We start from the raw sequence: 13,964 nt of genomic DNA, 5'->3' as shown, positions 1-13,964 counted from the left end.
ACTTTTTTCTTTCTATGTTAGATTTTTTATTGTTAGATATTCCTACTATAAATTTGGAAAATATCTTGTAACAACATAAAGACAAGGTAGGGGGGATTTATCAAAAACTGTCCAGAGAAAAAGTTGCTGAGTTGCCCATAGCAACCAATCAGATCGCTTCTTTCATTTTTTAGAAGCCTTTTCAAAAATGAAAGATCTGATTGGTTGCTATGGACCACCCATCAAATTTTCCTCTGGACAGGTTTTGATAAATCTCCACTAAGATGTGTAGATATCTTCTGATCACTTTATCTCTGAACATCATGTTTTGGGTATTTTTTATTTTATTTAATTATTATTATAATAATTTTTTTTTTTTGGTAGGCACGCCGGATCCTGGACATCACTCCAGTGAAGGAGCTTATTGATGAGAAGTGGAAGAGGTTTGGGCGGCCATATTTCTGGGTTCTGGCTGCAATCTATATGTTGTATATGACCTGCGTCTCTCTGTGCTGTGCAAATCGACCTCTGACGCCTCTACAAAACCGCTCATCAAACCCCCGGGATATTACTATTCTACGAGAAGTCAACCTTCTGGTAAGAAAAGTCATTTTTTTTTTTTTGTTAAAGTTTCATGCAAAAAAAAATCTAAAAACCAAACAAAGAAAAAGAAAACAAAACAATAGAGGATAGGTGGGGGCAACTGGGCAATGGGTGGGAGGGATGGGGGGGCAGATTTTCTCTCAACTCTGGTACTTTAAAAATAATTAGTTTTTTTCTTCTATCTTTATCTTCTTTCAGGACTCTTATAACACTCCGATGGATGTGCTACGATTAGTGGGTGAAATCATCTCAGTTATTGGGGCGCTGGTGATGTTACTTCTAGAGGTGATTATGTCTTAGCTAAAATTGCATTTATTTTCTTTTTCTGCCCACTATCATTAAAGAACTGGCTTCATATTTTTTTCTTCATGTCAGTTCCAGGTCCAAAGTCCTGTGATGATTTATTTATAAGGCATTCGGAAAGTTTTCAGACTCTTTTTTTTTTTTTTTTTTTTAACATTTTGTTATGTTGTGGCCTTGTGCTATAATAAACGACAAAAGGAAAACAGCATGTTACAAACCTTAGCAAAGTTATTAAAAAGAAAAAACACATGCGCCCGCCTCACACTTGGATGCCCCCGTATGCACCCGCCTCACACTTGGAAGCCCTGTAGGGTTGGCAGGTTCCCTATGGTGCATGTTTGTGCCGTGTTCACACAATCTATAGTGAATAACGGCTCTCTGTTTAGTTTTGCAGTTATTGTGTATTTATGAAACTTGTCCATGAACATTAAGTGACAAAAAAAAGTCAAGAAATTTTGGCGGTCCGCACTACGCATAACAAGGATACTTAGATGCATTTCTATTTATGAAGAATGTGTGCAAAGCCCCTTTGCTAAATGTGGGGGTACTAAGGGCAAACGGCCAGCTAAAAGGCCCCGATTTACAGGGACAATGAGACCTCCTACCAGGGAAGACACACACACACACACACATATATATATATATATATATATATATATATATATATATATATATCTATCTATCATAAAAAAAAAAAAAAAAATTGGCCTTAATGCCCTTACTTTGGGGAATAAATTGTTCTTATTTTAACTCAATTTTACAAAACTAAAAGTCTTATATTACAATGTGAAAAAAATGTCTGGTTTTACAAAAACAGTGGTATTGTATACGTATTTTTTTGGGCATTGACCTTCCACTATTGCAAAACTACAACTCCCGGCATGCCTGGAGAGCAGAAAACTTCAGGGTTCAGCTGTTATCTAGGCAGGTATCAGCCCCCCACACTTTTAAGCCCCTCACTGAATCTAGGCAGGTATCAGCCCTTGTATAAAGACCCTCACTGTTTGTATCTAGGTATAAAGATCATCTTATAGATCTAAGCAAGTATATATATCCCCTCACCCTCTGTATCTAGGAAAAAAGAAAAAAAAAACATTTTATGTGGATATAAGTATTCAGACCCTTCAGCAAACATTTTTTTTATGTATTGCTCACCTCTCCCGTGCATGTGAATACGGTCCTCTTCAACTGTTCACAGGCAGAAACCAAATCAGAAAGGGGACATTACAGCACTGGCACAAAATCATGATTTAAGATCAAAGTGTGGAGCAGCAAACACAGGGCAAGACCATGGTGAGTTGCTCCTACTACTGATCTGACCTAACGGCAGAAACATATCAGATCAGTAGGAGAAACAACTCCCAATGGTCTTGCCCTGTGTTTTCTGCACCTCACTTTGATTTTATATCATGATTTTATTCAGACACTTTACTATGACACTTAAAATTTAGCTCTGGCTCCTCCCACAGCCGAGACAACACAGGAGCGGCTTAGGGCCAACTCTGTGAATGTCCTTGAGTGGCCCGGCCAGAGCCCGAACCCAGTGGAACTTCTCTGAGACCTGAAAATGGTTTCTACCGACAGCCTCCATTAAAGGGGTACTCCAGTGGAAAACAAGTGTTTTCAAACCAACTGGTGCCAGAAAGTTAAACAGATTTGTAAATTTATTCTATTTAAAAATCTTAATTTTTCCAGTACTTATCAGCTGCTGTATACTACAGAGGAAGTTGTGTTGTTCTTTACTGTCTGACCACAGTGCTCTCTGCTGACACCTCTGTCCGTGTCAGGAACTGTCCAGAGCAGGAGAGGTTTGCAATGGGGATTTGCTCCTACTCTGGACAGTTCCTGACAGGGGCAGAGGTGTCATCAGAGAGCACTGTGGTCAGATTGGAAAGAACTACACAACTTCCTCTGTAGTATACAGCAACTGATAAGTACTGGACAGATTAAGATTATTAAATATAAATAATTTATTTAACTTTTTGCCACCAGTTGATAAAAAATAATAATAATGATAATGATAATGATAATAGATATAGATATAGATATAGATAATTTGTTTTTAACTTGACAGAGCAGAGAATTCCCAAATCTAGGTGTGTAAACCTTGTGGCCACTTATACTTTTGTCACTGCAAGTTTTTAGTTTTTCCTTTTTTAAAAATTATCAAAAATTTCTAACATTCTGTTCTCACTTTGTCAGTATGGGGTATTGAAGGCAAAATGATGGTTGTGGGGGACTTTTATTTTGTTCAATGAGCAACATAATAAAATATGAAAAATGTTAAACATTTTATAGACTTTCCTTATGTAATTTAGTTTTATACTTATTTATAGTTATTGCAGTTTTGTTTTGTTTTGATGAAGAGCTCCAAATCGCCTACATTCCCCCTAGCCACCACTAGGGGGAATCTCAGGCACTTACTGCTTACTGGTTTATTATAGGTCAATGATCAAACAATGGACATTATTAGATCAAACTTAAATGATTTTACTGTTCTTAGATCCCTGTGCTAGTGAGAACACAGAGTATTGTCTTACTCAAGGACACCGTTTCAGGGGGAATATTCAATTTTATTCTGTAAGTATTTATATGTATGTGTATGTATTTATATGTATGTTTATGTGTATTTATATGTATGCGTATTTATATGTATGTGTATTTATATGTATATGTGTATTTATATATACAGTACAGACCAAAAGTTTGGACACACCTTCTCATTCAGAGTTTTCTTTATTTTCATGACTATGATAATTATAGATTCACATTGAAGGCATCAAAACTATGAATTAACACATGTGGAATTATATACATAACAAAAAAGTGTGAAACAACTGAAAATATGTCATATTCTAGGTTCTTCAAAGTAGCCACCTTTTGCTTTGATTACTGCTTTGCACATTCATTCTCTTGATGAGCTTCAAGAGGTAGTCACCTGAAATGGTTTTCACTTCACAGGTGTGCTGGTGTGGGGGAGGAGGTGTGATGGTGTGGGGGGGGGGGGGGGGAGCTTTGCTGGTGACACTGTTGGGGATTTATTCAAAATTGAAGGCATACTGAACCAGCATGGCTACCACAGCATCTTGCAGCGGCATGCTATTCCATCCGGTTTGTGTTTAGTTGGACCATCATTTATTTTTCAACAGAACAATGACCCCAAACACCTCCAGGCTGTGTAAGGACTATGTGACCAAGAAGGAGAGTGATGGGGTGCTGCGCCAGATGACCTGGCCTCCACAGTCACCGGACCTGAACCCAATCGAGATGGTTTGGGGTGAGCTGGACCGCAGAGTGAAGGCAAAAAGGGCCAACAAGTGCTAAGCACCTCTGGGAACTCCTTCAAGACTGTTGGAAGACCATTTCAGGTGACTACCTCTTGAAGCTCATCAAGAGAATGCCAAGAGTGTGCAAAGCAGTAATCAAAGCAAAAGGTGGCTAGAACCTAGAATATGACATATTTTCACACTATTTTTTGTCATGTATATAATTCCACATGTGTTAATTCATAGTTTTGATGCCTTCAGTGTGAATCTACAATATTCATAGTCATGAAAATAAAGAAAATTCTGAATGAGAAGGTGTCCAAACTTTTGGTCTGTACTGTATGTGTATTTTCCTTTTTTATAATTCCCATCAATCAAAATAGGAGGGTTTTAGTGGCACCCCCTTTCCCCATACTCCTTTTAGGCCAGTTAAAGATAGTGGCCCTGATTTACTAAGAGTGTTGTGTAGGTTTCTTTGTGGGTTTTAATTCCCTACAATTATTTTCCCCGGTATTTACTAAGGTTTCCCTAAATTTCGCTTTTTTTCCACATTCTCTGTCTGGTTTTCCTCAGCTCAATTCCACTAAATTTTCTGTGTAAACCTTAATAAATATGTTGGGTTTTTGTGAAAATGTCGGGGACCTGCCCCTTTCCGATGAACATGCCCCTTTTTCGGCTTCTCTCAGTAAAATAGTCGTTTGTTTTTTTAATCTGGCATAAATTCTGGCACACATTCTGGTGCAGACAGAATTTCTGGTGCACAATCCGACAAAACATGGGTTTATAATACTAAATCAGGGCCAGTATGGGGGAGGGATGTTTAAAGTGGTACTCCGCTGCTCAGCGTTTGAATAACATGGTTGTCACGCCTCCTCCCATAGACTTGCATTGAGGGGGTGTGGTGTGACTCCATGAGGGGGCGGGGCTATGATGTCATGAGTTTGTTCCAAATGCTGAGCAGCGGAGTACCCCTTTAAATGGATTTTGGGCATTGCCCCTTTAAGAAGGGTTTTGCAGAGTAGTGAACGTTTTGTGCCTAGCACCCTCTCTTCTTCAGCATGTCTTTGGGAGTCTGTTGTGGTTACTGGCAGGTAAAAAGCTCATTGGAGGTCGTGGTTTTTCATGATTAGGGCGACTTCCTATATAGACAGATACATATTTCTCTGATGATCTATATTCTATTAATTTGTCAATTTATTTGGTCAATGTAGAGTTTTTTTCTCCTGCTCGGTTCTTCTTACACTGGCCCTGAGACTCACAAACTCTAAGGGAGAAGTCATTCCCATGTCCCTGGCTTTGGTGTTTGGTTGGTGCTATGCTATGTACTTTGCACGTGGATTCCAGATGCTTGGACCGTTCACTGTCATGATACACAAGGTAAGTGGTTATGATACAGACAATGGACCTACAGGAAGTTTTCTGTTAAAGGGATTTACCCATGAATCCCATATTCTGATTGTCCGGTGGATCCGACTGCTGGGACCTCCTGCAATCTCCACAACAAGGAATAGAGTCTCTTGAGAACAGGAAACTAAGTCTTCCCATAGTGGTGGTGGTGTATATGGACTGCCACTCCATTTATTCAATATGGAAGCCACTGAGGACAGCTTAAATGATGTACACAGCTGCTTAGAGAATGAATGGAGCAGGATGCACATGTATGACCGCCTAGAGATCAGGGAGGTCCCAGCAGCCTGACCAGACGTGACCAGATAGTTATGCCCAAATCTGAGGATAATCTGTATTCCTGGACAAACCTCTTTAAAAACCTTGACTTTCAAGTATGAGAAATATGGAATATAATGACTAAGCATTAAAGAACAATTGCAGAATTGATCAAATTCATTCTGATCCATATTTCTGTCCATAGAGAATACTTTTCTGACATGGCCCGTTCCCATTACAGAATTCCGCTTACAGCAACCTCCTCCAAAAACAGTGCTTAAAGGGGTATTCCGGCTTTATACTTCTTATACCCTATCCAAAGGATAGTGAAAAAGATGTATTATTTATTATTGCAGGGGTCCCGCTGCTGGGGACCCCCACGATCTTGGTGCCAGAATACCCCTTTAATTTCCAGTGCAGTAAGCGCCGTCCTGTTTACTTAAGGGCAGTGCTAAGACTTCTCCATGGGACGTTTAAAGGAGATCTCCGGCGAGCATTAACTTATCCCCTATCCAAAGGATAGAAAATAAGCAGATGATCGCGGGGGGGGCGGGGGGGTTTGGGGCGTCCGACCGCTGGGACCCTCCGCGATCTCCAGGATGGGGCTCTGTGCACAGTGAGGAGCACGTGCTGCAGCCGGCACATGCTCCATTCATTTCTTTGGTATGGGGGGGGAGTTAATTTTCGGCAGAGTTCTCCTTTAATCTCACTGTGGAATCCAAAACTGCATTGAAAGTTTTGATGTGAGAATTCTGTTATGAGAACTGGGCCTTATAGTCTAGATCTGTCTGATTCAGAAAAATTCATGGCGTGGACATTCCCTGACAACCATGAGGTGGATATAAGCTCTGGCCTGATCCCCCCCCCCCCCTCCCCCCCGCCCGGTCTTCTTCATTTCTTTTGGCAGGGGGTAAGATTAATGGCGAAACAAAATTATGTTATATTCCTGTATTTAGTCTTTGGTAAATACAGTTCCAAAACAAATTGATTTATTTATATTCATTTTTATTTTAGATAATGTATGGAGATCTCCTGAGGTTTTTCTGGCTTATGATGGTTGTTATTATTGGATTTGGCACAGGTATAACAATTTATTAAAGAATTATCTCAAAATATTTCACAATCTTTTTATATTATAATAATGTAGATGTTCCATACAAAAGTAGTTTACAGGACTCTAATAATGTATAATAATTTATACAGACTCATTTTCATTGACCCCAAGCGACAGCCAGGCCATGGACTGCTCAACAGAAGCAATTGCTTTGAATGTAACTTGGTTTAAAGGGGTGTTTCTGGTAATAACACTCATTGTTCAGTGGGCCACTGTAGCCAGATCTATGTCTTGAATGGGGCAAGAAGCAGTTGGCTCCATGCTTGGATACTGCAGCTCAGCTCCCGTTCACTTAAAGTGTACATGTCGTTTAAGGTGACTTTTCAAGATAAGCTTCTATGTGTGTACATAAGAAGTAGTACTATTCCTGGCCATAGAATACTACAGTGCAGGCTTCATCTATAATTATCTGTTCTCCCAGAGCTGGTGGTCAGAGCCTAATTCCTATTGTGTCTGCTATACACTGCACACACATAGTAGGAGTTCCTGCACTTCTATGTCTCTAGACACTTATACACAGGAGGAGTTCCTGCACTTCTATGTCTCTAGACACTGTACACAGAGAAGGAGATCCTGCACTTCTATATCTATATACACTGTACACAGAGGAGGAGATTCTGCACTTCTATGTCTCTAGACACTGTACACACAGAGGAGGAAATCCTGCACTTTTATGTCACTATACACTTTACACACAGAGGAGGAGATCCTGTATTTCAATGTCACTATACACAGTAAACACAGATGAGGAGATCCTGTACTTCTATGTCTCTATACACTGTATACACAGAGGAGGAGATCCTGCACTTCTATGTCTCTAGACACTGTACACAGAGAAGGAGATCCTGCACTTCTATATCTATATACACTGTACACAGAGGAGGAGATTCTGCGCTTCTATGTCTCTAGACCCTGTACACACAGAGGAGGAGATCCTGCACTTTTATGTCACTATACACTGTATACACAGAGGAGGAGATACTGCACTTCTATGTCTCTATACACTGTATACACAGAGGAGGAGATACTGCACTTCTATGTCTATATACACTGTATACACAGAGTAGGAGATCCTGTACTTATAGGTCACTATACACTGTACACAAAGAGGAGGAGATCCTGCATTTCTATGTCTCTATACACTGTAAACACAGATGAGGAGATCCTGTACTTCTATGTCTATACACTGTACACAGAGGAGGAGATCCTGCACTTCTATGTCTCTATACACTGTATACACGGAGGAGATCCTGCACTTCTATGTCTCCATACACTGTACACACAGAGGAGGAGATCCTGCACTTCTATATCTCTATACACTGAACACACAGAGGAGGAGATACTGTACTTCTATGTCTGTATACACTGTACACAGAGGAGGAGGTCCTGCACTTCTATGTCTCTATACACTATATACACAGAGGAGGAGATACTGCACTTCTATGTCTCTATACACTGTACACAGAGGAGGACATCCTGCACTTCTATGTCTCTATACACTGTACACAAAGAGGCAGAGATCCTGCACTTCTATATCTCTTTACACTGTACACAGAGGAGGAGATCCTGCACTTCTATATCTCTATACACTGTGCACAAAGGAGGAGATCTTGCACTTCTACGTCTCTATACACAGTCTTAATGCAGCAGCATAAAAGGCATTATAAAGCAGTAATGAACATTCTAGACTGTGTATAAAGCCCCTGGTTGAGCTATTGTACTTACAGAGTTGTCTCTTTACTATTTCTCTACATCTTGTGTGTGTGCCCAGGCACCTGTCCCACCCCCACCCCCTCCATCTTTACAGAGTTGAAGACAGTTTAGAGGGGAGAGTGAGGCTGGGAGGGAAGAAGCTTGATAACAGGAGGAAGAAGGATTTTTGTCTAATAAGATATATTACAAAGTTCCTTATATTGGCTTCTATTACTGACTTAAGTTTGTGGAAACAATAGCACCTATGTTACTCCTTTAACCTAAAGACAGGTGTATATGTATATGTATATAATATATAGATATATATATATATATATATATATATTATATATTTATAAATATATTATATTATATATTTATAAATATATTATATTATATATTTATAAATATATTATATTATATATTTATAAATATATTATATTATATATTTATAAATAAATTATATTATATATTTATAAATATATTATATATTTATAAATATATTTTATATTTATAAATATATTTTATATTTATAAATATATTTTATATTTATAAATATATTTTATATTTATAAATATATTTTATATTTATAAATATATTTTATATTTATAAATATATTTTATATTTATAAATATATTTTATATTTATAAATATATTTATAAATATATTTGAATATGCAAAGCAGCTCATTACGCCACCTTTTCAGGTAATGTTCCCTGGTATCAGCTTGGTTCCTGTTAAGGAATATAAAAGGAAAGTACTGACACGTGGCAATATTTATTGCATCATTCCAGTGTACAGAGAGCAACGTTTCCGCGCCCTCTCGCCGCCATTCTCAAGCCCCAAGCTTGAGAATGGCGGCGAGAGGCCGCGGAAACGTTGTTCTCTGAACACTGGAATGATGCAATACATTTTGCCACGTTATTTTTACCTACCACTTGTGTGCTGCTGCCTATTTGGAGATATTTATGTTGGGATCCCCTCGCCAAGGCTCCGACACAGCTTGCACCATTTACTTATAGCCTCATTTTGGTTGTGCTGCTCTCCTGTGAAATATATATATATATATATATATATATATATATATAAATATATATATATATATATATATATATATATATATAAATATAATATCTCCAAGGAGGAAGACAGCACTAGTCCCTGCTCTTATGCCCGTGACCATCCGGATAACCAGTCCAGATACAGAACATCCAATTGGTATAGGTCACAGCAAAAAGTATGCAGACTCCCAATTTCAAAAAAGGCTGTGGTCTTTATTTAGGTCATCAGCAGTGCAACGTTTCGGCTATAGTGTAGCCGAAACGTTGCACTGCTGATGACCTAAATAAAGACCACAGCCTTTTTTGAAATTGGGAGTCTGCATACTTTTTGCTGTGACCTATACCAATTATATATATATATATATATATATATATATATATATATATATATATGTGTATATATATATGTGTATATATATATATATATATATGTGTATATATATATATATATATATATATATATATATATATATATATATATTACATACTTAAGATTTTGCTTGAGGCCCTGGAGCGTCAAAGGTACACCTTGACCACGGTCGATATATTAAATTCTTCATCCATTTAAGATCAGCAGGACCTATGATGATCATTGATGGAAGGTAACAGAGAACTAAACATTTGGTACTTTAGCCTTAGGTTACATATTTCAGTGCTTATCCTAATAATTTTGTGTCTTTTTTTTTTTTCTCATTGTAGCTTTCTACATAGAATTTCAGACCCAGGACCCGGCCCAGTTGGGAGTATTTTACAGCTATGCCATGTCTATTTACAGCACCTATCAGCTTTTCATCAATGTCATAAACTCCCCGGCCAATTATTCCGTTGACTTCCCGTTTATTTTTGACATTGTTTATTTCTTCTTCACTTTAATTTCCAACCTCTTGATGATGAGTCTATTGATTGCGATGATGGCCGACACACACTGGAGGGTGGCACAGGAGAGGGACGAGCTGTGGAGGACTCAGGTCAGTGGAGATCATAGCTGTGGAGGACTCAGGTCAGTAGAGATCATAGACTGTGGAGGGCTCAGGTCAGTGGAGATCTTAGCTGTGGAGGGCTCAGGTCAGTGGAGATCATAGCTGTGGAGGACTCAGGTCAGTGGAGATCTTAGCTGTGGAGGACTCTGGTCAGTGGAGATCATAGCTGTGGAGGGCTCAGGTCAGTGGAGATCATAGTTGTGGAGGACTCAGATCAGTGGAGATCATAGTTGTGGAGGACTCAGGTCAGTGGAGATCATAGTTGTGGAGGACTCAGGTCAGTGGAGATCATAGTTGTGGAGGGCTCAAGTCAGTGGAGATCATAGCTGTGGAGGACTCAAGTCAGTAGAGATCATAGACTGTGGAGGACACAGGTCAGTGGAGATCATAGCTGTGGTGGACTCAGGTCAGTAGAGATCATAGACTGTGGAGAACTCAGGTCAGTTGAGATCATAGCTGTGGAGGACTCAGGTCAGTAGAGATCATAGACTGTGGAGGACACAGGTCAGTGGAGATCATAGCTGTGGAGTACTCAGGTCAGTGGAGATCATAGTTGTGGAGGGCTCAGGTCAGTGGAGATCATAGTTGTGGAGGACTCAGATCAGAGGAGATCATAGTTGTGGAGCACTCAGGTCAGTGGAGATCATAGCTGTGAAGAACTCAGGTCAATAGAGATCATAGACTGTGGAGGACTCAGATCAGGGGAGATCATAGTTGTGGAGGACTCAGATCAGAGGAGATCATAGTTGTGGAGCACTCAGGTCAGGGAAGATCATAGTTGTGGAGGGCTCAGGTCAGTGGAGATCATAGTTGTGGAGGACTCAGGTCAGTGGAGATCATAAACGGTCGTGAACTGAGATTGATCATTGCTGATGACAATTAGCTAGTGTAACTCTTTACATGTTTTACTCCCAGTCATTGATAACATCCGCCATTGACTGATCTGTTTTTATCCATTGCAGGTGGCAGCAACTACAGTTATGTTAGAAAGTAAGTTACCTCGCTGCTTCTGGCCTCGCCTCGGCATTTGTGGAGCTGAATATGGACTTGGAAACCGATGGTATTTATGGTGAGTCTGTTCATACAATGAATATATACATCCTCTATACTACACCACACAGGAGAGATCCTCTATACTACACCGCACAGGACAGATCCTCTATACTACACCGCACAGGAGAGATCCTCTATACTACACCACACAGGAGAGATCCTCTATACTACACCACACAGGAGAGATCCTCTATACCACACCACACAGGAGAGATCCTCTATACCACACCACACAGGAGAGATCCTCTATACTACACCACACAGGACAGATCCTCTATACTACACCACACAGGACAGATCCTCTATACTACACCACACAGGACAGATCCTCTATACTACACCACACAGGACAGATCCTCTATACTACACCACACAGGACAGATCCTCTATACCACACCACACAGGAGAGATCCTCTATACCACACCACACAGGACAGATCATCTATACTACACCACACAGGACAGATCCTCTATACTACACAACACAGGACAGATCCTCTATACTACACCACACAGGACAGATCCTCTATACCACACCACACAGGAGAGATCCTCTATACCACACCACACAGGACAGATCATCTATACTACACCACACAGGACAGATCCTCTATACTACACCACACAGGAGAGATCCTCTATACTACACCACACAGGAGAGATCCTCTATACTACACCACACAGGAGAGATCATCTATACTACACCACACAGGAGAGATCCTCTATACCACACCACACAGGACAGATCCTCTATACCACACCACACAGGACAGATCCTCTATACTACAGTACACAGGGCAGATCCTCTATACTACACCACACAGGAGAGATCCTATATACTACACCACACAGGAGAGCAAATATGGCTGTATACAGGGTTGACTCTGCCTTTAAGCAAAATAGGTAGCTGCCTAGAGAGCACTCTTGAAGGGGGGGGGGGGGGGGGCACATTTGTCCCGCAAAAATAAAGATAGCTAGCATTTGAAGCACCTGCCCAAACACAAAAACCTTGCCACGCTATCCCCATTGTGTCATCCCAGTAATAAGATGTGTGTTAAAGGAGGGAGCGAATGAGCAAGGTCAAGGGGCGGCAAAATGAGCCTTCGCCTAGGGTGGCAAAAATCCTTGCACCAGACCTGGCTGTATAGGGCTTTTGTCCCCGAATTTGTATGTACCTTTCATTTGTCAATTGACCAAGATGTCAAAGTTGAATAAAATATGAAAATAAAGCTTTGAAGCACACTGGGTGTTCCCCTTAACCACTACAGCCCAACACAGTTTGAGCCTTTCATCAGGTAGAAACTCCCATTTGTGCTTTGGTCACCTCTTCTACCCTTCCAGATGTACAGACACTAGGCTGTACTACAATCCCTATATTTTCCCTGTAATATAGCTTGGGGATTGCCCCGTGTTCTCCAAAGCCTAATGGTGGAGCCCAGTGGGCATCCCCCAAGCAATTTTTCAACTCTGATATCTTGGCACTGAAGAGATCTATTAACTAATAAGATATATGTCTATATTAGAGGTCAAAAGACCTATGAAGCATTGCTCTTACTTTATATGCTGAAAAACTGCAGAGACGTCAACTTTGTGTTCATTATACATTTTACGTAATCTTACCTACAGTTATTCATGCTGGAGTAGATTTTGGCATTGGCAACCCACTCAGAAATAAAATCTTTTCATTTTAGTATACAGAAAGAACACCAGGAAGAACCAGGTATCATGGTAATGTCCCCGCAGATCTACAAATCCCAGGACACACAGAATGTACGGCAGAATTCCACATCTTCAACCAATGGAGACAACAGAGAAGATGGAAACACCACATCTCATAGAAGAAGTAGCCAAGGATGGCAGATCCTCCGCAGGGCAACGATTCAACAGCTACAGGGGGACGCAGAACTGGAAGTTTATTTTATTTAATAATAAATGATATATTGAAAAATGATGATGCAGATTTTACGAAACGAGACACAACACAATATTTCAGCATCATGTCTACCAAATACCATATCATGGAACTTGGAGGATATGGCTTCATGCCAGGGCTTATATGGAATGGTATAGACACAATTTATACCAAAATATTGTAACACCAATATAAACTATGGTTTCCATGACTCCCCCCCCCCCCTTCTCCTTTTTATATGACTGTAGTTTTTTTACTAGCGGGAATCAACTAATGGGGAACCCCCCATTAAAGTTTATGTATTGGCTGTATTCCCAGGTATAGAGTTTTGGTTTG

The 13,964-nt window shown here is 40.0% G+C and overlaps 1 protein-coding gene across 1 annotated transcript in view; it reads left to right on the top strand.

Annotated features, from left to right (window-relative positions):
• Positions 1-13,543, top strand: part of LOC130281614 (transient receptor potential cation channel subfamily V member 6-like) — a 75,139-nt gene extending 61,596 nt beyond the window's left edge. Inside the window, exons 9-16 of the mRNA XM_056529029.1 lie at positions 364-576; positions 781-867; positions 3,389-3,465; positions 5,363-5,528; positions 6,831-6,897; positions 10,383-10,683; positions 11,626-11,732; positions 13,408-13,543. Of these exons, the coding sequence (XP_056385004.1) occupies positions 364-576; positions 781-867; positions 3,389-3,465; positions 5,363-5,528; positions 6,831-6,897; positions 10,383-10,683; positions 11,626-11,650 (936 nt within the window). The 3' untranslated portion in view covers positions 11,651-11,732; positions 13,408-13,543. The remainder of the gene's footprint in view (positions 1-363; positions 577-780; positions 868-3,388; positions 3,466-5,362; positions 5,529-6,830; positions 6,898-10,382; positions 10,684-11,625; positions 11,733-13,407) is intronic.
• Positions 13,544-13,964: the final 421 nt, after the last annotated feature.

Source organism: Hyla sarda, chromosome 7 (assembly GCF_029499605.1).
Source record: "Hyla sarda isolate aHylSar1 chromosome 7, aHylSar1.hap1, whole genome shotgun sequence".
Taxonomy (NCBI): Eukaryota; Metazoa; Chordata; class Amphibia; order Anura; family Hylidae; genus Hyla; species Hyla sarda.
Note: the sequence above shows the minus strand (reverse complement) of the source record. Positions and strands in the feature narration are given on the sequence as shown.